Here is a 24811-nt window from a genome sequence, read left to right as displayed (position 1 = left end):
AACATACCCTCAGAGTCACCAGGACTCATGCTGTGACATCTCTCCCACAAGAAGTCAAGAACCCACACACTACCGGTTGGCCCTGGGCAGACCCGCTCAGGGCCAAGTCCCCAGTCCGGTAACGGCTTTCAGTAACACAGATGCCACCCTCCCCTTGCCTTTGGATACGCTGGGTAGATCTCATCAGAAGGTTTGCATGGGGCCAGTCGACACTGCACAGGAGACTAAGGCAGAAGCACAATGCCCCCAGAGTTGTTTGTGACACTTACCTCCAGTCGGACCAATGGCAAATGGCCCGGCCCAGAATGACCAACTCAGGGTCCCTAGGCTTTCGGGGTGGGGTTACAGCTGCTCAAAACGGGGAGCTTTACCTAAAACACGGCCTGCAGCATGTGAGTCCGTGCTACGCCTGTTCTCCCTGAGTCTTGGTCTCAGTATCACCTACAGCTGCTTTTGCTGAAGTTAAAGAAGTGGAAGATAAGGAAACCTTGGAAAAATAAGTCACTCTTTTATTTCTACTTCAAAATATATTATATACATCTGGAACTCTAAGGAAAAGGAGACCTGGAGATGAGGCCAATATAAAAATAAAATAAGATGAAAAAATAATGATTGCGCATTTCAGATCTGTCTCTAATCCAGCGGAAAGGGGCGTGGGCCGCCAGAGGCCTCGCTGCTGGGCGCCGTCGCTCTGCGGGCCACCCCGGGGCTGCCTCACCGGGATTCTGAGTCTAAGAGCTCCTGGAGCGCTCGGAGGACCTGCTTCGGCTGGCTGGCGGCCGCGTCCTGCAGCCGGGGGCCCATGTGCTCCTGGAGGCACCGGGACAGCCGGCACACCGCCGCGCGGAGGCTCCCGCTGCCGCCGCTGTGTCCAGGCAGGACGCTGCCGCTCCCCATCGTCGCGTTGCTCAGGAAGTGCCAGAGGACTGGGAGGACGTGGCGCTCCACGGCCTGGGGCCTCCGGGGGTACACCGAGGCCACCAGCGCTGCGGGGCGGGAAGAAGGAGGAAGAGTTACTTGAGTCAGGCTCTCTCTTCCTGGCTCACTGCTGTCGGCGGGACACCAACTCCGTCCCCAAAGGGCAGGCCCAGTACCTGGGTCTCGTGACCTGTTAGGGGGCCCACAGACATGTTTTAATTTCTTTTAAAATCAGAAGAAAATAGGAAGATAGGCAGCCTGGTTGATGTTTGTGTTTATGGTGACCAATCACAAAATACAATTTTTGATATTTTTTTAATGGAGGAAGGGGTAGGCAAAGGCAAAGCGCTCGGGGCCCAGGACAGACACACAGACACAGTGGGCCCTTCCCAGCGGCCCAGTGGAGGGGGAGGGGCAGACATAACCAGGCGGCAACCCCGCCTCTGCCACTCACCAGCTGCAGGAGCTCGAGAAAACCGCCCAACCTTTCTAAGCCTGTTCCCTAATCTGTGAAGATCGTAATCCTGAACCAAACACTGCAATCGTTAGAAATTAGACAATAAATGTCTGAGAAGCACCTAAGCAGGTAGGCAGGGACAAAGAGTAGCTAGCACTGGTGTTGCTTAAATCCACGTTACCACCGATGAGCCCTCACGCAAAGACAGGGAAAGCTTGTCCTGGAGAGGGAACTCAACCCTCTTTCCAAAGACATTCTGGAAAATGAGACAGCCAGCGGGTCGGACCGGCATGGCCTTCCCAACATCTGGAGGCCCAACCTCACCATAGACCAGCAACAATTCGGGAGGCCTGAACACGTGACCCCATTCACCCTAACCGCGTCCCGGGAAGCAGCATGCCGGTCCATTCACAGAGAAGGGGACCAGGACTCGGGGTTCAGACCTGGCCCAGTGCCATGCAGCTGACCAGGGCAGAGTGGAGACGGGAGGCCAGGCCTGCCTTGACTCCACAGTTCACGCTCTTTCCAGCCCTCATGCCCCCGAACCTCTGCAGGTTCTGTACTTCAGAGGCTGATCTGGAGTTTTATTTGCAATGAAACCACAATTCATCCTTTCTTCGTCAGCTTACCATCCCCCTACCCCCCAGATTGCCTTCCAGAAGGAGTCCCTCGGGGCCTGCTGACCTCGGAGCCAGCCTGGGACGAGGGGGAGCCAGGGGTGACCTGGGCCCCCTCAGCCCTGCCTCCACGCTTGCAGGGCCATTTCCCCTGGACTGTGGACACTGACTTTCAGGCCATGCACATCGGGGGGCTCCCAGGGCCTCCCCAGTGTCACAGAGCCCCCCGAAGTAAAGGTGATCTTCATTCCTGGGAAAGGCAGGCCCGCACCCAGTGAGTCCCCCGGCCGTGTCGGACTTCGCTAGGAAAGCCTCCCAGAGGGGCGGAGCCTCGAGCAGCTTCGTAAAGTGGGGTGAGTGGGAGCGTGGAACAGGCAGGGAAGGGAGGGCGCAGTTAACAGGAAAGCCACCCCAGTCAGCCGCAAGGGTCAGGGAGCAAGGGGGAAAGCCGAGCGGGGCATCACAAGGAACCAAAAGAAAATGCCCCTGGTTAGCTAGCTACTCTGAACACCTGTAACTCAAAGGTTTCCTGATCCTCTGCCTGCAAATGAAGGCGAGAACTTTCCCAAGAACCAGGCCCAGGCAGGGCTCCCTGCTTCCACCAAAGGGTGAGGGGCACATGTGCCCCCCATACAGCTCCCTTCCCTGTCCTGCCACAGCGGCCACACACACAGCGTGTGTGGACCCTCTGCCTCCCATAGTGGGGCATCAGCCCTGCCCACCTGTGAGCCACACGCCCCCGCGACAGGCAGGGGGAGGTTGCCTGGCTGATGGGTGGGTCTCTCAGGCTGGCACACACTGGCAGCAGCCCTTCTGGGCGTCGTCGTGAGGAAGAAAACCCATTAAACTTAAGCTTAAAAGGCAGCTGAAGTGTTTAGCCAAAGATTTACTCCTGGTAAGCCGTGCTATTATTAGTCCGCACCTTGTGTCAGTTGAAATTTTTTCTGTGTTCCTGGCTGACTGCTAGTTAACAGAAGAGCTACGCAGAAACAAACTCTTGCTTTAGGAGTCTCTTGGAAATAGGTGGAAATTACATACAGTACGTAGATACGCAGTCTAAAGTGAGGTACCCGCCCACCTTGGGCCTCACAAAGGACCTTCAGAAGCACAGGTAGGCTTTCCCCCAGAAAGTACTGATTGTGAGCAACAGAAAAGGCTCCTTGCCTGGTCCCCGGGTGGTCTCAGTTACTCAGCCCCCATCTCCCCGCAGTGCACTCACGGCGTGGCACCATGGCTGCATCGTGGCTCCAGCCTTGCCTCGCTTGCCTCACCTGCTTGGGGAAGGCCCGGCACCTGGACGGGAGGTGAGGGGCCACTCCAAGGTCACTGGGAGAACTGAACCGGGACAAGCGGCAAGGCCAGGAGCATGGGAAAGAGCAACGGAGGAGCTGGGATGATGCTCCCATCGGGCAGCAGGTGCTGGGCCCCCCCGAGGGCCCAGTGCTGTGGGCACCGGCTGGGCCAGCGCCATGGGGGATGTGCTCTTCAGAGGCACACAGAACCAGGCAGGAGGGTTGGGGAGGACGGAGGCAGAGGACGTGGCACCAGAACCAAGTGGGCATTGCCCAGAGGAAGGAGGAAGGGTGGAGAAGGGCCCTGCAGGCCAGGAGCCACACGTGGGCAGGCCGCAGGGGGGCACGGGAGGCCGGCCTCTGTGCGGAGGGCAGCGTGCCAGCACCTAGGAGGCACAGGCTGGGGCCGCCCGGGGACAGGGGGCAGAGCACTGAGGTTGAGGGCTTGGCTCTGCAGCCAGGTTCCTGGGGACAAAGACAGGATCACTCGCCCAGGGACCTTGGGCACTTAACCTTTCTTCTGAGCTCCACTTTCCTTATTTCTACTAAAGGGGTAATCATGGAACCCATGCTGTCCTTCTGGGGTCGTTGTGAGGGATTTGATCCAGGACCTATAATTGGGGCCTGAGGAAGGGGACAGAGTCTCAAAGGCCAGGCAGAGACAGGCGCTGTGGACCACTCCAGGGAGCCCCACAGACTGCTGGGGGGCCATGAAGGCCTCAAGAAGGGGGATGGCATGATCCATCCGCAGTTTAGGGGCCTCCGGAGTCCAGGGGACAGACTGCATTCCACCTCCTTTCTAGCTGGGACCTTCCTAGACGGGACCTTCCTAGATGGGACCTTCCTAGATGGGGCAGGAGGCTTTCGGCAGGCAAGACAGATGATAAAGCCAATGTGAGTAACCCGCCCTTAGGGCAGAGTTGGCAGGTGGCAAATGGGTCTGTCCCCCCCAACCGTGTTCTTTCCATGCTGCCATCTCAAGGACCATGGGTGAAGGTTTCAGCGCTGGAATGAAATCCCTAGAGGCCAGAGCTGCAAACTCAAAGCAGACATGAGTTCAGAGCCAGCTTTCCTCAGCTGAAGCTAGAACAGGGCAGAGCAGATCCAGGCTGAAGCCCCTCCTACAAGGAACACTGTCCCGGGCACCTGGCCAAGGGCTCTAGTGGGGCTGAAACCCAGCCCAGGCTCCGCTTGCCAGGACGCATGTGCCAAAGAGGCAGCTTCGTGGAACCGACACAGTGCTGCTGCTGACCGAGCTGTGGGACCCACAGGCGGTGTCTGCCCCGGAGGGGGAGGGCCGGGCGGAGCAGTGGCAGAGAGGAAGAAAGGCATCGGGTTTCTCAGGAATCACTTTGGTTTTGTACGAACCTACTTCGTCTGGAACAAAACCAAAGATCGTCTTCTGGCAGTGTGGGGATTTTGTCTTTGAAACCCAGAGTGTGAAAACTTCTCCGTGGTCTGGAACTACTGGCCAGTGGGGAAGAATAGAGGGGGCCCAGGGGGTGGGGGGAGGATGTAGTGCGGGGCACTCACCTGGCAGGCGGTCTGTGATGTCCAGCACCGCGCGGCCACTCAGGAAATGCACCCGCCCAGCGAACACGGGCAGGAGGCACAGGTTGTCTGAAAGAGACAGAATGTCCACGGCCGTGACGCTGTGGCCGCACAGTGATGCCAGCTCAGCTCCGGGCTCCCACAACGCCCATGCGGAGGGGAGAGGGCCTCTGGGGAGCCCCGGATCAGTGTCCCAGCTCACGGGGGGGCCACTTTGAAAAGCAAAGGTGCGGGGGTAGCGTGGGGCAGAGTGATGTAGCTGGGCGGCCCCAGACAGGCCTCACTTCCTCCCACAGACCTCCTTCAGCTTGCCAGTGCCCCCCCTGAAACTGCTGTGAGCTGTGGGGGCAGAGGGCACAGAGGTGGAGACTGAGATAAAGAGACAGACAGACAGACAGACAATAGGTTGGTAGACAGATGATACTCGACTGATGACAGGTGGATGACTGATTGAGAGATAACAGACAGATGATAAATAGGTAATTGATAGATGATTGATGACAGACAGATGCTAGATGATAGGTGATGGATGATAGAGACAGACAGACAGATGGACATAGATGTGGGCACATAGATATAGTTTTAGGGGAAACTGAGGCACTGAGCTGTGGTCACACCTAAGGGTAGATAGAGATAGATGATAGATAGATAATTGATAGATTGGCAGACTGTCATTTTGACTGTCATGGTCAAAGTGCATTTCTCAGGGCTACAGCTGTGGAGGCTGGGACATGAGGGGCGTCACCAGAGCGGCCCCAGCAAGTGCATCCTGGGGTCCCAGGAGCTGAGCCTCTCAAGGCCAGATTTCTCTCTGCAGGGCACAGCAACCAGGGGCCGGCCTGAGGGATCGTTTCTGGTGAGCTGCACCCTCGCCAAGTTCCTGCGCTCCTCAGCCTCCCCACGGCTGTGCCATCAAACTTTCTTTCACCACCAGGCAGTCATTCTAGCTCAGAGCTAATTCTGCCGCCCTTGCTCCCTCCCTGAGACCTGCAAGGTACACAGAGGAGAAAACATTCATCTCTGCCGCTTACAGAAGCTCCGTCCAGAAGGCAAGAGCCTTGAAAATAATTTGTGCTGGGAGATAAAGGAGACACCAGCCTCTAGAATATTGCAGTTTGCAAGAAGTGGTCTCCGGGTGTCTTGGTAACGCTGTAATTGTATAAAAATGGGGTTTTTCTGTTACCACCTGCACTATTGTGTGCCGGTGCTTCTGTTCTTCCCCCCACCGCACCCCCATCATCAGCCAGGAGCTCACCTCTGAAGACAAGGACTTCGCCCCCTGGAGCAGGAAAGAAGGAAAGACTTGGGGAACACTAAAAAAGGCACAGGCAGCAGACACCTATGCCACGCCATGCTCCCAGGGCGCTCGGTACACAACAGGTGCTCAGTAAATGCTCGCAGAGCACAGGGCAGCGTTACACAGCAAAGACACCAAGCTTGCCCAAGCACCATGCCCCCAGGTAGCTGGCCCCTCTTCCTCTGGCTACTTTTACAGGGAAGCGAGCCCACCTTCCCAGCCACACCCAGGTTTCGTGAGTGGCAGGAAAGCCTAGAGGATGAGAGCGTGGGCCCGGAGTTCAGGGTTTGCCTGGCTTTGGGTCCTGGCCCTTCCACATTTTACTGTGTGATGTTGGACAAGTTGCTCAACCCCTCCAAGCCTCAGTTTACCCATCTATAAAGTGGGGGTAATACCACCTTCCTCGTAGAACTGCTGTGAGGATTACATGAGTTAATATAATGCTTAGGACAGTGACTAGAGCATATATTACCTTGTGAGTATCAGCTATTATTGTTGCTATGACTACTGTTACCCTAAAACGCTCTGAAAACCCAGAAAACTTCATGGTGGAGAGATCAATTAAGAGGCTGGAATCTAACTTTTGCAACCTTCAGATCCATGCTCCGCTGGCCTAGCCCCGGGGGGCTCAGAGGCTCCGGAGTCTGCACCACAGGGAAGCCATGGCAGGTCTTGGCGCTGCCCACACCAACGGGCAGGCGGAGCCACGCAATGCGGAGCACAGCCACGGGCTGGCAGATCGGACACCCTGCCTTCCCCGGGCCTCGCCTCCCTGTCTGCACGGGGGCGGTGGAGTCCAGAGGCCTGGCACCCGCCCCCTCCAGCCGGCCCCTGAGGCCGCAGGCCCACATCCTCCTCCGGCTCCTGGGAGACCAGAGTGGAGCTTTGAAAAAAGTGTAGAAAACGTGGTAGCACGTGGACACTGGCAGCAAAGAAACTGGAATCACACTGGACTCCTGACAGCAAGCTTAAGATACCGTATGATCTCACCTATCGGTGGGACCTAATCAACAAACAAACAAGCGAGCAAAACAGAACCAGAGACGTGGAGATAAAGAACAAACTGGCAGTAACCAGAGGGAAGGGATAATGGGGGATAACAGAGGAAAGGAGGTAAAGGGTCATCAAGGAACATGCATAAAGGACCCACGGACAGAGCCAAAGGGGGTAGGATTGAGGGTGAGCAGTGGAGGGGCAGGTATGGGATGGGGTGGGGGAAGTGGTGGCGGGAAGATGAAAACAACTGTACTTGAACTACAATAAAAATTTTTAAAAAACCAATAAGCTTAAGAGTTGTGATGTGACAATGCAGTGAGCAGGGTACGTTGTGATGTCACATAGCTGAAGGCTCTGTGGCCACCAAAACAAGGTCTGTTCATCACAAGAAGAAACTGGGAGTGATCCCCCTAAACGGAAAATGTAAGCTATGGCATCGGCGGTGATGGAGCCATGTAAAGTGGCTCGAGTGTATAATTACACGTGAATGCTCGAGCTTTGCCTTTAAAAAAATCGGGATGCAAATTCAAATGTCTAATATAATCACAGCCATGTATACAAACAGGGACTGAAAATATCTGCAATGAAAGTGCCAAATTTTGCCAATATAATAATGGTTTATTTTAGGAGTTCGGACTGTGAGGGGTTTTTTTCCCTCCAGACGTTTTGCATTTTTTATTTTCTCAGTAATTAATCAGTCTACTTTTACAGTGGTGGAAAGTGCCCTTCCTGTTTATACATGAACCGGAAAGACTGCACACTCGCCTGGGACACAGGGTCGTGCTGAACAAGAGACGCCAAGTCCACACCACACTCACATCACGGCGTTTGGCCGGGAGACCTGAGTGTGCGTAGACCAGCAACAAACAACGGAAGAGTTGTTTTTAAGCAGCTGGTGTGTTCGAGGGGCACCGTGGGTGAATCTGTAAATCCCGTTAACATACCATGCTGGGCATATGATTTATACAGTGTAATATGCTCAAAGTCAAAGAGAAGGATAGCCCACGTAGATGGGAAGTCACCCATTTCTGAGCGTGTCCGCTCCCTCCAGCCCTGGCCAGGGGCTGTGATGATGAAGAGGGCGCCTGGCGCTCGGAAGCCTGCACGTGGCGGTCCACCCCGCAGCAGGTGAGCTGCCTGCAGCCTGACGTTCTCACTGGTGGAGTTTCTTCTGTGACCCACCCACTCATGGAGCCCAGAGAACCAGCCAGGCAGCTCCCGAACTGCCTGGACACCTGGACCAATGCCCCGAAAACCAGAAGGTCTCAGCGCTGAATAGAGAAGGTGCCACTCCAGCCTCTCCCCTGGAGAGGTGCCAAGGCAGGCAGGGACAAAGGGCAGAGGTCAGGGAGCAAGGTGTCCAACACGTCTCCTTCCTTACTATCCCCCCAAAAGGGGACAGGGCAGAAATCCCTCCTGCTCTGTCAACCAACATACCACCTGTCCCTAAAAAACCCAAAAAGTCTAGAAGAGATGTGATAGCTGATGAGTCGACTTCATTTCTGACTTCCAGAATGAAGAGGGATCTTAAGAAGTCACCTGAGAAGCCAGCCTCCCAGTTTGGCTGTGCCGTCTGGACTTGGTGCCAGAAGACGGTCTAGCCTGGCTCTGCTCTTGACCCCCCGGCCCCCACAGAGCAGGAAATGACACGGCATGCCGAGCTGTTGCTCTGTGACTTTTCACATTTAAGTATCTCATGGCATTTCACAGACTCTGCAGCTCCGAGCCCGGAATCTCTCTCGCGGGGCATGGCGGACCAGGCTTGGGAGAAAGCTCCCCCTGCTCAGAGGGCTCCAAGCCACTTCCAGGAGGGGCTGCGGGGTGCCAAGGGTCCCCCAGGAACCACTAGGGCCACCGGGCTCAGCCTGGGTGACATGGGAAGGAAAATTTGCACCCCCTTTTTTTCCATCCCACCTATCTCACTTCCCCTTCTACCACCCGATCCCCCGGGACAGGGGGAAGTTTGGTTACTTGCATCCATTTCACCCTCTAAATGCAGACCAGGTTCAGAGCACTCCAGACATGAGAACCATTCCTGCAAAGAGTTTGTGTCTACCACTGGCACACCCTGGCAGTGGTGAATTCTCCTCGTTGGCAACTTAAGTCCCTTCAGTTCTGACCTACGTAGATATAGAAACTGGCTCATCGCTTCACAGTTAAGAATGTCTCCAAAACCACCCTGCCTGGTGTGGCTCAGTGGATTGAGCATCAGCCTGTGAATCGAAAGGTTGCTGGTTCAATTCCCAGTCAGGGCACAGCCTGGGTTACGGGCCAGGTCCCCAGCTGGGGATGCGTGAGAGGCAATCGATCGATGTATCTCCCGTGCATTGACGCTTCTCCTCCTCTTTTCTCCTCCCTTCCCCTTCTCTAAAACTAAATCAACAAAATCCTTAAAGAGAACAAGAAGAAGAACAGGAAGAGAAGGAGAAGGAAGAAGAACAAGAACAAGAACAAGAAAAACAACAACAACAACAACAAGGCCAGCCCACTGGCAAAAAACGGAAAGGAAAATGCCTGGAAGGGAAGAGTTAACTAACAGCTCCTCTCCCCAGACAAAGGTGCTTATCCTCTCCGAATAGCTAAACCCTATTTGGCTGGTGTAGGTTTTCCCAATAAATCCAGGTCCTGTGGTGATTTACCAAGAGCCTTGGTTATTGGCAACAGAAATCTCACTTACCCACAGCAGCACTAAGAACAAGCCATAATTTAGAGCTGGATTTATATTGTTTGTTCTACAACAACAAACCCAGCAAATCATAAATTCCCTCCAAGATGAAGAGAGGAAATTGACAATATTTATGAACTCGAGGGGCGGAGGAGGACCTGGCCGGGCTTTTGATTTATGACCGAAACTTCTCCTGGAGGCTCCAGCCAAGGACACGGTGCCGTCCCAGTCCCGGGGAGCTGGGCTCAGGCCGAGGTGTAGGGATGAGGGGGGGGAGGTGTGGGTGCCAGGCCAGGTTCTAGCCTCCCCGCGGGGATGCTGCGTGGCTGCCAAAGACAGGACATTGCTCTGTGCTCACCAGAACACGCAGCAAGCCAGGAGGCAAACAAAGAGGATCCTCAGATCAGAAGCTTTCTTGCATTGAGTCAAGACTGGTGTGCAAAACCTCCTGGTTCTACTGGTTGGGACATAACTCGACTCATGAACTCCATTCTCACATGTACTGGGGGATGTGAACTTGCACTTCAGCCTGTGTACTCAATACACTAAATATTACCATAAAGAACCACAATGTGATGTTGCAAAGCCCATAGGGAACCGGGGAGTTCTCCCCTTTCCTGCTGTCTCTCCCATAGTTCCCTCCTGTTTTTCTTTTCATTCCTCCCCACCCCACTCCAATATCACTCCCACCCCTCACACCGAATCCCTCCCACCTGAAGCTCTGGCCCCAAACAATTCTCCCAAGAGGCAACTCTCATCCACTTCACACTCAGAAAGCCAACGGCACCCCAGCCTGACTCCCGTGCCAGCCACGCAAGGTGGCCCGTCATCCAGGCCCACCTATCAGTCAGCTTTGTCCTCTGCAACAGTCTTGTCCTGTGGTCTCACCGGCACCCTGCCTGGTCCCCATACATGCCACATGCACTGCTACCACCTCTACAACTAAGAAAACTGTTGACAACTCTTCCCAACTCCTTCCTGGCAATCCTGACCTGTCCTCCTTCAATACCTTACAGGTGCTGTGCGACCTCAGGCGAGTCGTTTACATCACCTGTACTAAAGGAGGCGAGACTACCTCATCCCCACATCTCCTCTGCTTCCCACCATCTATGACACACAGGTGGATGTGACGTGGAAACGTTGCCAACCAAGAACCTCAGAGGCGCTGGGCTGCCCACGCCGCCCTACACAGCCTGCGGGAGAACGCTGAACCAGAGCCTTGCACCACTCTGCGGGTTCCCAGGCAGGAAAGGTGGGTCCAGCCCAGGGCGGCACTGGGGAGGGGGCCAGCTGCCCAGCAGAGACAAGCAGGGGCCACGGCAGGAGGCTCACCCAGACTCTCAACCATGGCATCCAGCGCGGTCACGGCGGCAGCATAGATCCCCGCGTTCTTGGAGTTGAGGTTGTCTGCAACGGCGATGAAGATGGAGAGCAGCATGGGGTGTAAGCTCCCTCTGAGGAGGGGGATCATCTTGGCGAGGGCCTCCAGTGCCCACTGGTTCACTTTCTTGTTGGAATCCTGAAGCCTTGGGGTGAAAGCATCAAAGACCTATTGAGGGAACAGAAGCCAAGAGCCCGTGGGAACCCAGGCTGGGCAGGAGTCCCACAGCCCAGCCGACCACCCTCAGCAGGGCTCCTCCTGCATCCGGACAGGGGTCGTCCAACCTGTGCCAGAGTATTCCCAATGATAAAGAGCCCGCCTCCTCAAAGAGGCATGGGGAGGGGGTGCAAGAGGGGAGAACGACCGTATGCTGAGCACTCGTTGTGTGCCAAGTTTGAGAGCACCTTGTTGGCACTCGGCCGGCACTCTCCCCTCCCCGGAATGATCTTACCACCCGTGAGGCACGTGTTCTCATCCTCACTTTACCATTAAAATCAAAACAAAAACTGAGGCTGAAATGGTTTAAACCATTTGCCCAGATCACACAGCTCGTAAGAAACGTGAATGGAAACCCAGGTCTGCTGACTTCATGCCTGTGTCTCTGCACTGTAGCTTGCCTGTTGGCAGCCTTGCCCCTGCAAGAGGCGTCTGTCCTGGTTTCCAGCCCGTGAAAGGGCCGCACCTGCTCCTCACCCATCCTGGCCCCATCGCCTGGCCAGCTCCACGCTCTGTCCCCAAAACACCACGCACATACTAGACCAGTGGTGGCCCTTGGCCACAGCAGCCTTCACTTCTGCCCTCTTCTCCATAGATCTACAAGAAGGGCAGGAGACGCCCAGGACACCTCCGAGCAGTCCCAAGGTGCCTGGTAGGAGGCAGTGCCCTCACCCCTTCAGCAGCTTCCAAGTAGTCTTAGAGTGTTACCATGGCAACGGGGTAGCAAATGCTTGTTGGGCTCCCTTTGCCCTGAAGGGTCTGGCACAATGTCTCACCCTGTTCAGAGCTTCCCAAATTGAAGTTGCGCCCATGGGGAGAGACAGGTGGCAGGGCAGGGGTGGGGCGGAGCTCACCTGGACCAGGTTGGCAGTGATGAGCTCTGGCTTGGCCCTGCAGTACTCCAGGAGCTGCCCCACGCCGTCCCTGCGAGACTGGTAGTCCTTGGCCTCCAGCAGCCGCATCAGCTCTCGCAGCTGCTCCGCCATCTCCGAGCCACCCCGCTTGGAAAAGCGCAGTCCCGCCAGCCTCGGGCCATTGGGGCGGAGCCTAAGAGAAAGAGGCCTCTGACCTGGGCAGCCCAGGGGATGGACACACGTCTTATCCCAGGCCTCCTTCCACAGACAGGTGGGGCTGGGGAACTCTGGAAGTCCCTTTCCCTCGGGGGACAATGTGGTTTATGGAGCCCCAGCGGGCAGAGGTTTCTCTTCCTGCCTATCTTTCTCTTTTCAGAAGACAAGTGAAGCTTGGAGTGATGGGCTGGGAACGCACCACAGGATAACTGGGGCACGTTTCATCTAGGAGTCGGGGAAGATCTTGCTGGGTGCCTGAATCCTGACCCCTGGTTGTTGAGGTCCTGTTAAGGGTCCTCCAGTAACTAGGGAAGTGTTCAGAAGCCCTTTTGTCCTAGGCTGGAATCACATGTACACAGCAGTCCGGGCCAGTTCTATCTAGCCAGCACGAGAGCGGCTCCCCTGGGAACCGCTAGCCCCACCCCAGCTCAGAGCCCTACACCCCAGGCCCACCCCGCGGAGCCCAGCATCACTCACTCTGTCACTCATCCCCACACTCCCCACTCTTTGCCTGCTGAGTGCCAGGACCGTGCTGGGCACTGAGGACAAGGCGGTGAGAGAGACGTCTTTGCCCGAAGGGCTCACAGGCAGGACAGCTAAGTCAATGGGCCTGACCGAAGACTGAAGAACGGGGATGACCTGTCCACCCAGAGGACACGGGAGCACAGAGTGTCAAAGAGAGCTTCTGGGAGAGGGTGGCAGGGGAGCTGAATCTCGTGGCATCTTGGAGAATCAATAGGCACGTTCTAGGTACAGACGGCCCAGTGTAAGGCAAAGAACCAGCAGAAGCAAAGGCACAGTAGGGAGAGAACGTGGAGGGGCCGTGCCCACGGCCACTGGGTCCGGTGGAGAGGAGTGTGGGAGGGAGAGAGAGCAGGAGGTTACGCCTGGAGAGGTGGGCAGGGGCTACCCTGGGCCCTTGCTAAGGAGTTCGGAGGTGGAGCTGAGGAGTTTACATTTTAGGCACAGGAGTGACCTTTAGTTTCCTGCTTGGTCCCTAACTCCTCCTACCAGCTGCCCTCCAGCGTCTCAGCCCATTCCTTGTCACTTGCCTTTGTCCCAGCTCTGCCTCTGAGCTAGTCCCAGGCCGACTGCTTTTCTGGCGAAAGGATCTGCTGATCCAAGGGAACAGAGAAACGCTGAGTTCCCACAGGGAGCGTGACCAACAACACGTCCCACCAACACCGGTGGGCCAGCACCCCCTTGGCCCCAAGTGCCGGGCCGCACTTCCGCCAACACAGGCTCTGAGCCCAGGACGTGGTCTCCCCAGGGTCTGGGTGGGGGAACTCATCCTACAAATTCTCCCACTAGTGCTGCAGGCCCAGCCGGGTCTTGGCTGTAGCCCAGGTCCGCCCTCCCGCCCAGGACCACTCCAGGCCGCTTTCAGCGACAGGGTCGGCCGTGGAGCCCCGGAGAGACGAGAGTGGCCGTACCCGTCCTCACCAGGTAGCCCGTTCTCACACACCACCAGGCTCCTCGACACCTTGCGGCCTCTGGCAGATGGCAGTTCATCGCTATCTTCCAGGCCCTTGAAAAATACACACAGAGCTTAAACCAGAAGAAGTAGCCTCTGGGGCACTGCCAGACAGTCCAGCCTAAGACCATACCCCCTCCCCCCTGGGAGGGCCTCCGAGGGTGCAGGGAGCTAGTCCAAGGCGTCAAGACCCCCGTTGCACAGATGAGGATGTGGAGGCACGGGGAGCCTCCAGGCACACGGGTGGTGAGAGGCAGAACCAGGCTGAGCAAGGGGCAAGCGAGTGCATGACCTCGGCCGGCGGGAGTCAGGGGTGACATAAAAGCCTCTGGAGTGCAGTCCCCGCCCCCCTACCAGCATGAGGCCGCCAGCTGAGCGCTGGGCCCCACCCATGGCCCGCGCCCACCCACCGACTCACCCGCTGTTTAATGGCCGCCATGACCTTCCGCAAGTCGTGGGACGGGAGGGACTGCTTCAGAAATGCATCAAACTTCGTGTTGGACATCAGGGTGTTCACCATCCTCCGGCCGTAAAACCTGCCACCAAGGGAAGAGCGAGATGAAGGCGCAGCCACAGAGACGCATCACAAACGTGCTGCACAAGCGCACACAAGTTCCTAATCACAGTGAGAGTTTTTAATGCTTTTTCTAATTATGACAAGAATCTTTACCCAGTTGAAACCAAGATTCACAAGAAGTTAAACACCACTCACACTCCCATTACCAAGAGAAAAATCACTAGTACGTTTTTACATGTTTTCTTATCGCCTTTTCCCCATGTGTATACATTTAATTAATATCAGAATGCATATTCAACTTGTACCTAGCTTTTTTCACTTTATCACTAACCATCTTCCCATGTCACCCTTTTTAGTGGGTACATAATATTCCATTGGGTGGCCAAATCCAAAATGTGCATAATTTTTTTTGTGTGGGACACTTAGAAGTCTGAGGAAGGGTGCAAGTAGGGCAATATAGAAGGGAGTGGTAAATTCTATCTGGTGAATAGCAGTAGGTGGGGAAAGGAATCAAGGAGGGCTTCATGGAAGAGGTGACCCTTGGGTTGGGACTCAAAACATAAGTAGGAGCTCACAAGTGGGACAGGACTGGGAAGTAAATTGGAGGAGGGAGACAGTCTAGCGTCCATACGACAGCCTGACACATCAGCAGGTGTGTGCTTGCAGAAAGGCAGGCAGGGCCTGGACTCAGGGACAGGGTAGGCTGGAGGAGAAGGTAGGAGCAGTTTAAGCCTGGGGCAACGTTCACTGCCCTCAGTGACGCCGCCTCATGTGCGGAGACAGCCCCTTTACCTGTCACCTCAGGGACAGACGGTAACATTACTCATGAGTAGGGTTCTTCTTTTGGTCAGGCAAAGTACTTGGTGGTGTTTTTGCAAGAAAATGTGGAATTTTGGTCATTCCTTCAATGATGAATGTTTGCGTTAACATCCAATTTATACCCTGTCACTCTATTTCCATGCCTTTTCTCGTCGGCAATAACTTTTTATGCTTTCAATGCTGAGTAATGGTGTAATATTTCTAAGACATTTTAAACAGCAATTAAGGTCAGCAATTCCTCACAGAGCATCCATGGTGACTTATTAAAATAAATATGAAAAGCTAACCAGTAAACAAAGGCTCGCAGTGTAGTTCCTGCAGTGAAATTTTAATTCAAAGGTTTATACCATGAGCGTTTGCGAATGTGCAGATAGTAAAACCTGAGTCATAACAGCTCCCTGGTCAATAACGGTGGCTTGCCTCTGGTTGTAAGATATTAAAACGTGGGGAGGAAACGTGTGTCCTAGAATCAATGAAGTGTGAAATTCCCCATTCTGCATCTTAGATGGCTCCGTAAATAACAGTGACTTTTAACAATGGAGGGAACACAGCCGAAGGAGTAGGCTTGGGAGCAGACAATGAGCTCATTTCGGGACACTTGGCGCTGAAGATGGCAGGTGGAGGTCCTGGTACCCGGTCCTCAGACCGTCAGAGGTGTGGGACTGAGAAGGTGTGGGCTGCAGCCACAGGCGGGGAAGCGTCGGAGTTTGCTGGGGCGGGAGCCACCGAAAGTGAAGACACGATTCGGGGGAAGGTTGCAAGAGGGGGACAAGGAGTAAAGGCACGCCTGTGGCCACCTGCCTTCAGAGGACAGGTAGGGGGGAGAAATGGCCCCAGGGGGACAACGAGAACCAGGGACTCCAGTGCCATGGGAACGAGAAGCATAGGTTCCAGGAAGGAAAACGATGTGTGGTCAACACCGTCCAGTGTCAAACAAAGGTCAGAGCAGAGAGCAGGGTTGGATCTGGAGATACTGGACTCAGACTTCCACCCCCCACCGACAGTGAAAGTGAACCGACCAATATTGCGCATTTCAGTAACGGCAAAACCATTCACCCAGTCGTTCAGTTTGCAAACCTAAACGCCACCTTTGCTCCCTCTTTGAAGGCCTTCCCACCCACCTCCTGTGGGCTCTGCCTTCCAAATACACCATGATCCACCCTCCTCTCTCTGCAGCCAGCCTTCCGCACCTCTTACACAATGGGGTAGCCATCAATCATCCCAGTGTCCCTCCTCCATCCTGCCCCGCCCCCTGCCAACCCTCTAATGAGCAGCCAGAGAAGTTTGGGGATTTTTTTTTTTTTTGTCATCAATTTTTTTAAACTTTTTTTGTTGTTTAGTGTGGGGAGTTTTGTTTGTTTTTGATGGGGTTTTGTTTTGTTTTGTTTTGTTTTGCTTTGTCTTGTTTTGGTAAAAGGCTAGCAAGCATATAAAGAAATGCTCAAACGAGTAGTGGGAAACCAAAGAACTCCGAAACAGGAGCTGGCGCATCTACCCACCGGATCAGTGGAAGTCGGAGCGCCCAGCGCAGAGCAGCGCTGGGCACTGCCGTGAGGAGGCAGACGCACCTTGGGCCCTGCGGAGGGAGCCGCTTGCCGGAGGGGGCATATCTTGTCTTTTCCTCTATATCCCCTAGCTGTATCAAAATTATTATCATAATTATTTATTCACTTATTGTTCATCTGCCCCACTAGGAGGTAAATTCCCAGAGAGCAGAGGCCTGGTTTTTCTTACGCACCGTCACATCCACAAGAACAAAAAGGGTGTTCCTTACATATCTCCTGAAAAAGCCGCCTTTGCAGAGAATAGCGCTGAGACGGGGCAGGACAGGGGCAGGCACGGTCACGGTCACGGTGGCCGCAGGGAGAAGGAAGGCGGAACATGGGGGTGAGGAGTGCCAGCCATCCCCTGGGGTGGCCTGGCAGTCACCACGGGGACACGTGGGCCAACAGTCAGGAAAGGGCACAGGTCTGCCCTTCCAACTGTCCGTCCACGTGATCAGGGGAGGCTGCGCTGTGCGGGCCACGGCTGGCTGCTCGCCGTACCTGCCCTGGCCCGGCCCGGCCAGCAGCCCCAGCTCCCTGGCCCCCATTACCTGGTGTCCTGGTTGGAGTCCTGCGCCAGTCTCACCAGGTTGTGCACCAGCATGTCCGTGCTGTCCCTGCTGCCCGAGAGAAGCTTCTCGGCGCCTATCTGCTCCAGGACGGCCGAGAGGTGCTCGGCGGTGCATTTCCGGACTAAGGGGTTTCTGTGGCTGAACGAAACGAAACAACCACCACAGTCAAGGGCTTGGTCGGGGAGTAGGGCGCAGGGTCCCCAGCCTGGCACACCTGGACCTACTATTATGCGTCCACGTTTCACGCTGAGATGGGCTCCAAACTCTGTCCCCTGCGGGCTATGGGCACTCTTTGAGGAAAGAGCCGAGCCTCCCGGACAATGGAACACAGAGTGATGGCAGCCGCAGTGGGACAGGGAGGAAAAGAGAAGCCACCGGGCGTTCCCCGGATACACTGGGGCCCACCGTTCTCCGAGCCTTCCTGAGCTCCCCGTCTGCCTTTGCGTAACTGCCCATTCCCATCTTTTCTTCCACCCGAGCGGCAGCTCCTCTGCCTTCCCGAGCCCCCAGGTGGACCTAGATGCTCCCTGGGGTAGCACTGCCCCTGTCCCCTGGGAAGCTCAGGTGCAGCCCTGTGGCTCCCCAGTGGGGCTGGAGCTCCGGGAGAGGACAACTAGTCTCCCTCCCAGTTGAATCCCCAGCACCCACTGGTGCCTGGCACATGCTGACACATAGTAGGAGCTTACTGTTAAGCTGAAGAAGTGGGAGAGGAGAAAGGGACAGGAGGCTGACGGTGACTTGGAAGTCCTAACAGCAGGAACCTCAAATCTTACAAGAAACTCCATTAGGATGTCCCCTCTTTCTTTTTCATCCTTATCAAGCAGGCTCTCTCTGTCCACGGTCCATTCGGTGCCACTAGCCCCTCCCTCACCCCTACCGGGCCCTTCCCTCTACCAAGGAGCACTCCCACTCTCCCTAGCCAGTGTGGGCCAGGCACCTGGGAATCAGCACCTGCCCTTGAGAGGGTCCCCAGGGACTCAGGGCTCCCCTGAGGACACCTGACCCTGGTTCCTGCAACACTGATCAATGATCTCAGGTGGCAGTGAGGGCGCCCTTGGTGCCCGGCACCCTGCTGAGCACCTTCAACCATCGTCTCCTCAACTCCACAAGCCGCTGCTCTCCTCATGGTGCAGGTGAGCTGAGGCAGTGGGAGGAACCCAGGACGAAGTACAATTAATTTCCCCTGCATCACAGCAGCCACAATAGGCAGGTGATACATGTTGGCGGGGGGTGGGGGGGAGGCCCTGCTCTAAGTGCTCTTTCCTAGATCAACTGCTTTACTCCTCACAACAAGTTTATTACTATTCCCATTTTACAGATGAGAGAACGGAGGCACAGGGAAGTTAAATAACCAGGACGTGGTCCAGGCAACGTGGCTCTGAGCCCCTCACCCTTGGCACGGGCTGAGGTCCAGGGGCCTGCTGGCGGCTCCCCACACCCCGGGACCCTCTGAGCAGCCTCCCGGCAGGAGTGAGAACTATCTGACCCACTTGTGGTTGGCAGTGTTCTGCTGTCTGGGAGGAAGGGCTTGAGGAATGCTTTTGCTTTTTACCTACAGGGAAAGCAAACCTGGCAGTCACTAGCCCCCCTCTCCTACCCAGCAGAGGGCTGAGTGCACCCACTAAAGAATGACATTGTAAGCCCTGGCTGGCATAGCTCAGTAGATTGAGCGCAGGCTGCAAACCAAAGTATCACAGGTTCAATTCCCAGCCAGGGCACATGCTTGGGTTGCAGGCCACAGGCCCCAGCAACAGCACATTGATGTTTCTCTCTCTCTCTTTCTTTCTCCCTCCCTTCCCTCTCTAAAAATAAATAAATAAATCTTTAAAAAAAAAAAAGACATTTTGTGCCTTGCTCTGCTGACGGCCCAGGTTTGATCAGAAATGTCCCTCCCCACGCAGGCAGGCCCGTCCCTGGGGATGTTACCACCGCCACTGTGAGCTCCTCAGTTCTGAACACAACAAAGCTCTCCCTTTCCAGCCAGGACCTCAGGGCTGCCCTGAGCTCATCCCACCACCTGGCTTGAGAAAGGTGGGGCAGAAGCCCACCAGAAGCACCCCCAGCTAAATGGGGGAAGCACTTGCTCCATCCCCTCCCTCCTCCCCCATCCCAGGGCTGCCGCCCTCCCTCCCCTCCCTGGACCGCCCCCACCCCTCACACAACCGGCTGCCACATACTAGATGCCCGCTGAGGTGAGGGCCACCAGGGATCTCGCGGGGGTCACATGCTCCACCATGGCCCCCAGGGACCGGTTGGCCGCCCTCTGGATGAACTCGCTGGCGTTCCCCATCTTCTGCAGCAGGCAGCAGGCAATCTCTTCAGCCTCCGGGTCCATATTCTTCTTCAAGGCCCGGAAGAGGTCTCCCAGAGTGCTGATGGCCAAGCGGGACACCTTGGAGCGGAGGTTGGTGACCTTGGAGAGAGATGGGAGAGGGGCCCTCCAGCACTGCTGGACGCGGTCAAGGGCTCCAGAACAGGGCCTGGAGCCACCCCTCCCACCCCCTCCCCTTAGCCCTGGCCCAGGCCTGGCCAGGCTGGAAAGAAAACCCTGCAGCAGCTCTGGGCAAAATAGTTCCATGTTTAAAATATTGCTGTTGTTATCATCATAGTTACTAATTCCATCATCATCTGAAATTTTTACAACCGCCTTTAAAGCTCTTTTACAAATAATGTTCAATTCGATCTGCACAAGGCCCTCAGGGAGCAACCTGTTCCCGGGGGGTGGGGGGTGGCCTCCGTCTGTGATGAGGGGCATCTTACTGCCCGTCTGGGCCCAGACCCCTGGGAGAAAGGGCCTGGGGAATGCTACAGCCACCCTAAAGCTGGAGATCTGGCCCAGGACACTCCACCCCCCTCTGGCATGCTAAGCACAGGGGACAATGCAGGGCTGTGACACAGAAGTAAGGAAACCCCAGCCTCAGTTTTCCAACCTGAGAAATGGGTGGCTACCTCCCACCTCCATGGCTGAGGGCTGAGAAATAAGTGGGGGTGCTCCTGTTCCAAGGAGCCATGGGCCCCTCCGTGGTTGTTATATGACCCACTTCGGACCGCAGCCCCAGGGAAGGGGGGCTGGCTGGGGGCAGGCAGGGTGCACAGCACACGGGCGGTCTGGGAGGCCTCACCTCCCCAGTCACGGCCAAGGACACTTCGTGCAGCCTCCCAGCGAGCACCTCTGAGTGACAGGCGGCCAGGCACTGGATGCTCACCAGGCCCTTCTCCTTCACGTGCCTGAGAAGCAAGTCCAGGCCCCATCATGGGCAGGTGGGGCTGGAGGAGCCCCACCCCTCCACAAGCCAGGGGCACCCACACGGCCGCCCTCTTCTCACAGAGCAGGGTGGGAGTTGGTGGCCCCTAAGGCAGGTGGCCTGGTGTAACACCCAGGCCGAAACCTTAATAGTCCAGTAAAAGCCATTTTAGGGGGCCCCTGGCTCAGCCTCCCCTATAGGAGAAGCCCACCCCCAGGCCCTGGGAGCACACCCGACACAAGCCGCCAGTGCCCTCCAGAGAAGGTACCGGGACATGAGGACTGAGACAGGGAGGGCTTCCCACAAATGTTCTGGACCCCAAGCCCTGGCTCTGCTCCCGACTCAGACCGAGTGTCCCCCAGCGCAGTGGCAGGGACTCAGGGGGCAGACCGAATGTGATGTGGAGAAACAAAGGGCTGTGACCTTTCTAAGGAAGGTCACCCCTAGGGAAGTGTGGAGCCACGTGTCTACTGGCCACGCCTGACACCCACTGGTGTGCCACAGCGCAGTGTGCTGGGCTGTGGGGGTCACAAGGCAGACACAGGAGGCTGGGCTCACATACACACACACACACACACACACACACACACACCCCTCCTTCCCCGGGACCAGGCCCTTGCAGGGTGGGGGAAGGCGGAGAGGAGGGCAGCCAGGGGGCAGGAGCGATTCTGCAGCCCTCCCCTGGCCACAGCGCACGGAGGGGAAGGTGTCACCTCACCAGTCGCTGCTGTCGAGGCACTGGAGGGCATCCATCAACGCTAGCTCCGGGTTCGAGAAAGGCCTCGGCTCCTTAAAGGCCCGAGGATCCATCTCGTCCTCCTCGTCTTCCCACTCGGGCCACCCCAACGTCAGCGCCGCGGGAAGTGAGTTCGCTGCGCTCACGGAGAAGAAGAGGAACACGGGAGCTTTCACCAGGAGGACCCGAGGCTCGGCCCGCAGTGCTCAGCCCACCTCTAGGGGGCGCTGACGGGCATCCGAGGGGAGGGACTGGGGAGGGCTAAGAAGCGAGCACCTGGGCTCCGCCCCCTGGGCAGCCAGGCAGACCACCTGTCCACCTGTTATCGTCTCCCTCCACTCCTGCCTCCGCCAACCTGAATAATGCTGTAGAAGCTCACTGGCCTGCGATGTGCTGCAATGCCCCCATGTGCTACCATCATCTGTGGTAATGCCGTGTGATTAAACCCACACAGCCAGCGACGACGCACCCCCAGCCCTGCCCTATCTGTGGCCGGGTGAGCACAGTGGGCGTGTCCAGCAATGGCTCCCTACTGGCGTGTTCTACCCTCGCGCCCAGCCAGGAGCCGAGGTCATCAGCTTCTGTCCCCACCCCCACCCCACTCTCCGTCCTTCCGTGAAGCTGCCGGAGGGCAGGGAGGTGATCGGAGGCAGGTGGCCCGAGGGAGCAGGGGACAGGAAAGCCTCGAGGCGCCTGCGGCCGAGATGCGGCCCCACGTGCAGGACTGACCGCACCAAAATCCTTGTAGGCGTTTTTCTTCAACTTAAACCACTTTCCAAGTCCCACACCCACTCATTTTAAAGAGAAATTTATGTTACTACCGTCATTGGTAAACTGACATTGTTTGTCATAAAATACGGTAAATAGTCACAGAAAGAGTAGAAGAGTGTCATAAACGCCCCTATAAAATTGCAGCCAGCCTCTGAAGTCTCGAGTCGGAAGGGAGGTCTCTGTTTGGAAAGGACGCAGGGTTTGCCAGTCTCACGGGCAGGCCGAAGCAGACCCAACAGGCCTGGGGGCAGGGAGAACGGGAGGGGAGGCGGGCCGGTGCATCTCTGCCCCAGGAACGGTGCCTGCTCCCCCATGGGCGCCCCACCACACCCCACATGTAAAGGAACTCTCAGCCAGGCTGGCGGTTTTCAATGTGTCTTTGCAGCAGAACCTCTTTAAGTGAAATCTCACATGGAGGCCCCGGGCAGAAAAAGAGAGGCAAAAAGGACATTCCTCTGGCAGAAGGGGGGCGGGGCCTCCCTCGGCCCCTTCCTGATCATCTCACAGGATCTTTGGGTCCTCAGGTCCAGTCTGTGCCCAGCACCGTCTGGCCCTGACGTCTCGTGAGGCCACAGGCAGGAACCCATGGTCTTCCCAGAAGCCTCTCCCTTCCTCCTCCTGGTGTTTCCAGCTACTTTTGTGGGTGCTGTTTCCTAGCATCTCGGTCCTGGTGCTCTGGCGAGTCCTCCAGGACATGATGCACAGGCTGGGTATACCTGTCCACCCACCACATAAGTCCAGCGGGGGATACCCTGGGTCCCCAGCCTGGCCCACAGATGCTTTGACTCCCAGACTCTGTTCCTGTCTCTGGTGAGGGGAACCACCACCCTCACTCTAACCCGGGCAGAGCAGAGCAGCCACGTTCACCCACGCCGTGCCCACCACATCCAAAGACAGCCCAGCAAGAGGGACACGCGCACCCCCCGCCGGCCGGTCTGGGCCCCACCTGAGGCGTGGCGGGCGAAGCTGGGCTCCTGCCTGCTGACGGGGATGCTGGGCAGGGAGGCCCGGCTGGCGCGAGTCCTCGGGATGACACCGACGTTGTTTCTGCGTGGGCTGCTTATCCCCGTGGGCACAGACAGGGCCCCCCTGCTCCGGAGGGGAAGCAGGCCTGTGGAGGCAGAGAAAGCCCTAGGACAGAGCCGGTTCCGTCCGACCCGCGGCCCCGTGCCCTCCTTTGGAAACGGGCCGGAGAGCAGGCTTCAAGGCAGCTGGTGCGGCTCCCTGCCCGCACCTTGTGGGGAGCTGCGGCCGCCGCTCTTTGGGCCCAGGCGTTGGCCAAGAAGCCTCCCCGGCCCGAGGGACTCCTGCCCCAGGTTCCCAGTACCTTCCTTCGCCGAGGTCCTGCGGGCGCCCAGGCTCTGGGTCATGAGCTCCCGCTCCCTCTCCGGCTCCCTCGCCCTCTGGAGCACGGCCAGCCCCTTCATCTGCTTTGACCGCATCTTCTCCTGGGCGGACTTGGAGATGGTGACCTGGATCTGGCACAAGGTCAAGGCAAACTCCATTAGCCCTGGGGACCCAGCTGTGCATTCCATACCTTCATCCATTGAATCATGTGCCGGTCACTGTTCTGAAAAGAAAATGACAAAGTCCTTGCTCCCAATGAGCTGCCATGGAGGGAGGAGCCCAAGGGACAAAGAACAGACAGACCGGTCTGTAAGGACAGGCAATGCTCGCTGGCAGGAAGTAAGGCCCAGAGGGGGACGGGCTTCTGTTTCAGGTGGGAGGGCCCAGGGGGGCTAACTGAGGAGGTGAAGTGCAGGGGGAGAGGGAACTGAAGCCAGGCAGCAGGGCATGCAGAATTTGAGAAGTGTTCTTTGCAGAGGGAACAGCCAATGCGGACACCCTGAGGCTGGAATGCGTGGGGTGTGCAGGGAGCAGTGAGGGGGACACTGGTTGGAGCACCCGAGGCAGAGGACGTCAGGCCACAGGCTGGCGGGGCAGGAGGGAGTGCACGCTGGGCTCGGTGGCCCAGGCTGAGCACTTGGGCTTTTTCTCTGAGGGACACAGCGAGCCACTGGGGGTTCTGCGCAGAGGAGTGACGTGATCTGACTTGCACTGGCAGAGGGGTTCTCAGTGTTGTTTTTTATAACCGATTTTGAAATAACTGAAGACTCAGGAGAAGCCGCAAAAATAGAACCAACAGTCCCCAGGCGACGGGGTGACGGGCTTGTGCGGGGGCAGCAGGACCAGGGCTGGCAGCCTGGCCGGGGCTGGACCGTTGCAGAGCAGAGCCCACCTTTGCAGAGCACAGCCCGCTGCCCTGGCTGACGTGCGAGGTGTGTGAGGGGAGGGCCGGGAAGGCAAGGACGGGCCGAGGCTTTTGGCTGGAGCAGCCAGACGGACGGCTGGGATTGCCTGTTATTGCCACTCACTGAGAGGGGACACTGAGAAAGAGAGGTTTTGGGGGGGTAATGTTTCAACAGTTGAGTTTTGAAAAAGGTAAGTTTCAAAGATAATTAGATACTAAACAGGATGGTGAGTATCCATCCATACACACACACACACACACGTATATATACACATGCATATACACACGCATATACATATATAATATATCTATAATTTACACAATAATTATGTATGATAACTTAGGGTTATATATGTAAGTGAACTGCTACTTGATGTCCGGGGAGGTCCTGGCTGGAGGGACATTCAGAAGTCCTCAGCAGA

General features: G+C 56.5%; 1 protein-coding gene across 2 annotated transcripts in view; it reads right to left on the bottom strand.

Annotated features, from left to right (window-relative positions):
• Window positions 1–486: 486 nt before the first annotated feature.
• Window positions 487–24811, bottom strand: part of TOGARAM2 (TOG array regulator of axonemal microtubules 2) — a 46376-nt gene continuing 22051 nt past the window's right edge. For both annotated transcript variants that reach the window (XM_036027792.1, XM_036027793.1), the window contains exons 9-20: window positions 23466–23616; window positions 23085–23249; window positions 21350–21503; window positions 20509–20614; window positions 19564–19799; window positions 17366–17524; window positions 14353–14470; window positions 13894–13988; window positions 12245–12437; window positions 11126–11342; window positions 4818–4904; window positions 487–986 (exon numbers count right to left, since the gene is read on the bottom strand). In XM_036027792.1, the coding sequence (XP_035883685.1) occupies window positions 715–986; window positions 4818–4904; window positions 11126–11342; window positions 12245–12437; window positions 13894–13988; window positions 14353–14470; window positions 17366–17524; window positions 19564–19799; window positions 20509–20614; window positions 21350–21503; window positions 23085–23249; window positions 23466–23616 (1953 nt within the window). In that variant the 3' untranslated portion in view covers window positions 487–714. The remainder of the gene's footprint in view (window positions 987–4817; window positions 4905–11125; window positions 11343–12244; window positions 12438–13893; window positions 13989–14352; window positions 14471–17365; window positions 17525–19563; window positions 19800–20508; window positions 20615–21349; window positions 21504–23084; window positions 23250–23465; window positions 23617–24811) is intronic.

Source organism: Phyllostomus discolor, chromosome 6 (genome assembly GCF_004126475.2).
Source record: "Phyllostomus discolor isolate MPI-MPIP mPhyDis1 chromosome 6, mPhyDis1.pri.v3, whole genome shotgun sequence".
In the NCBI taxonomy this organism is placed as follows: domain Eukaryota; kingdom Metazoa; phylum Chordata; class Mammalia; order Chiroptera; family Phyllostomidae; genus Phyllostomus; species Phyllostomus discolor.
The sequence above is the reverse complement of the archived record's forward strand: the minus strand, read 5'-3'. Positions and strand labels throughout refer to the sequence as shown.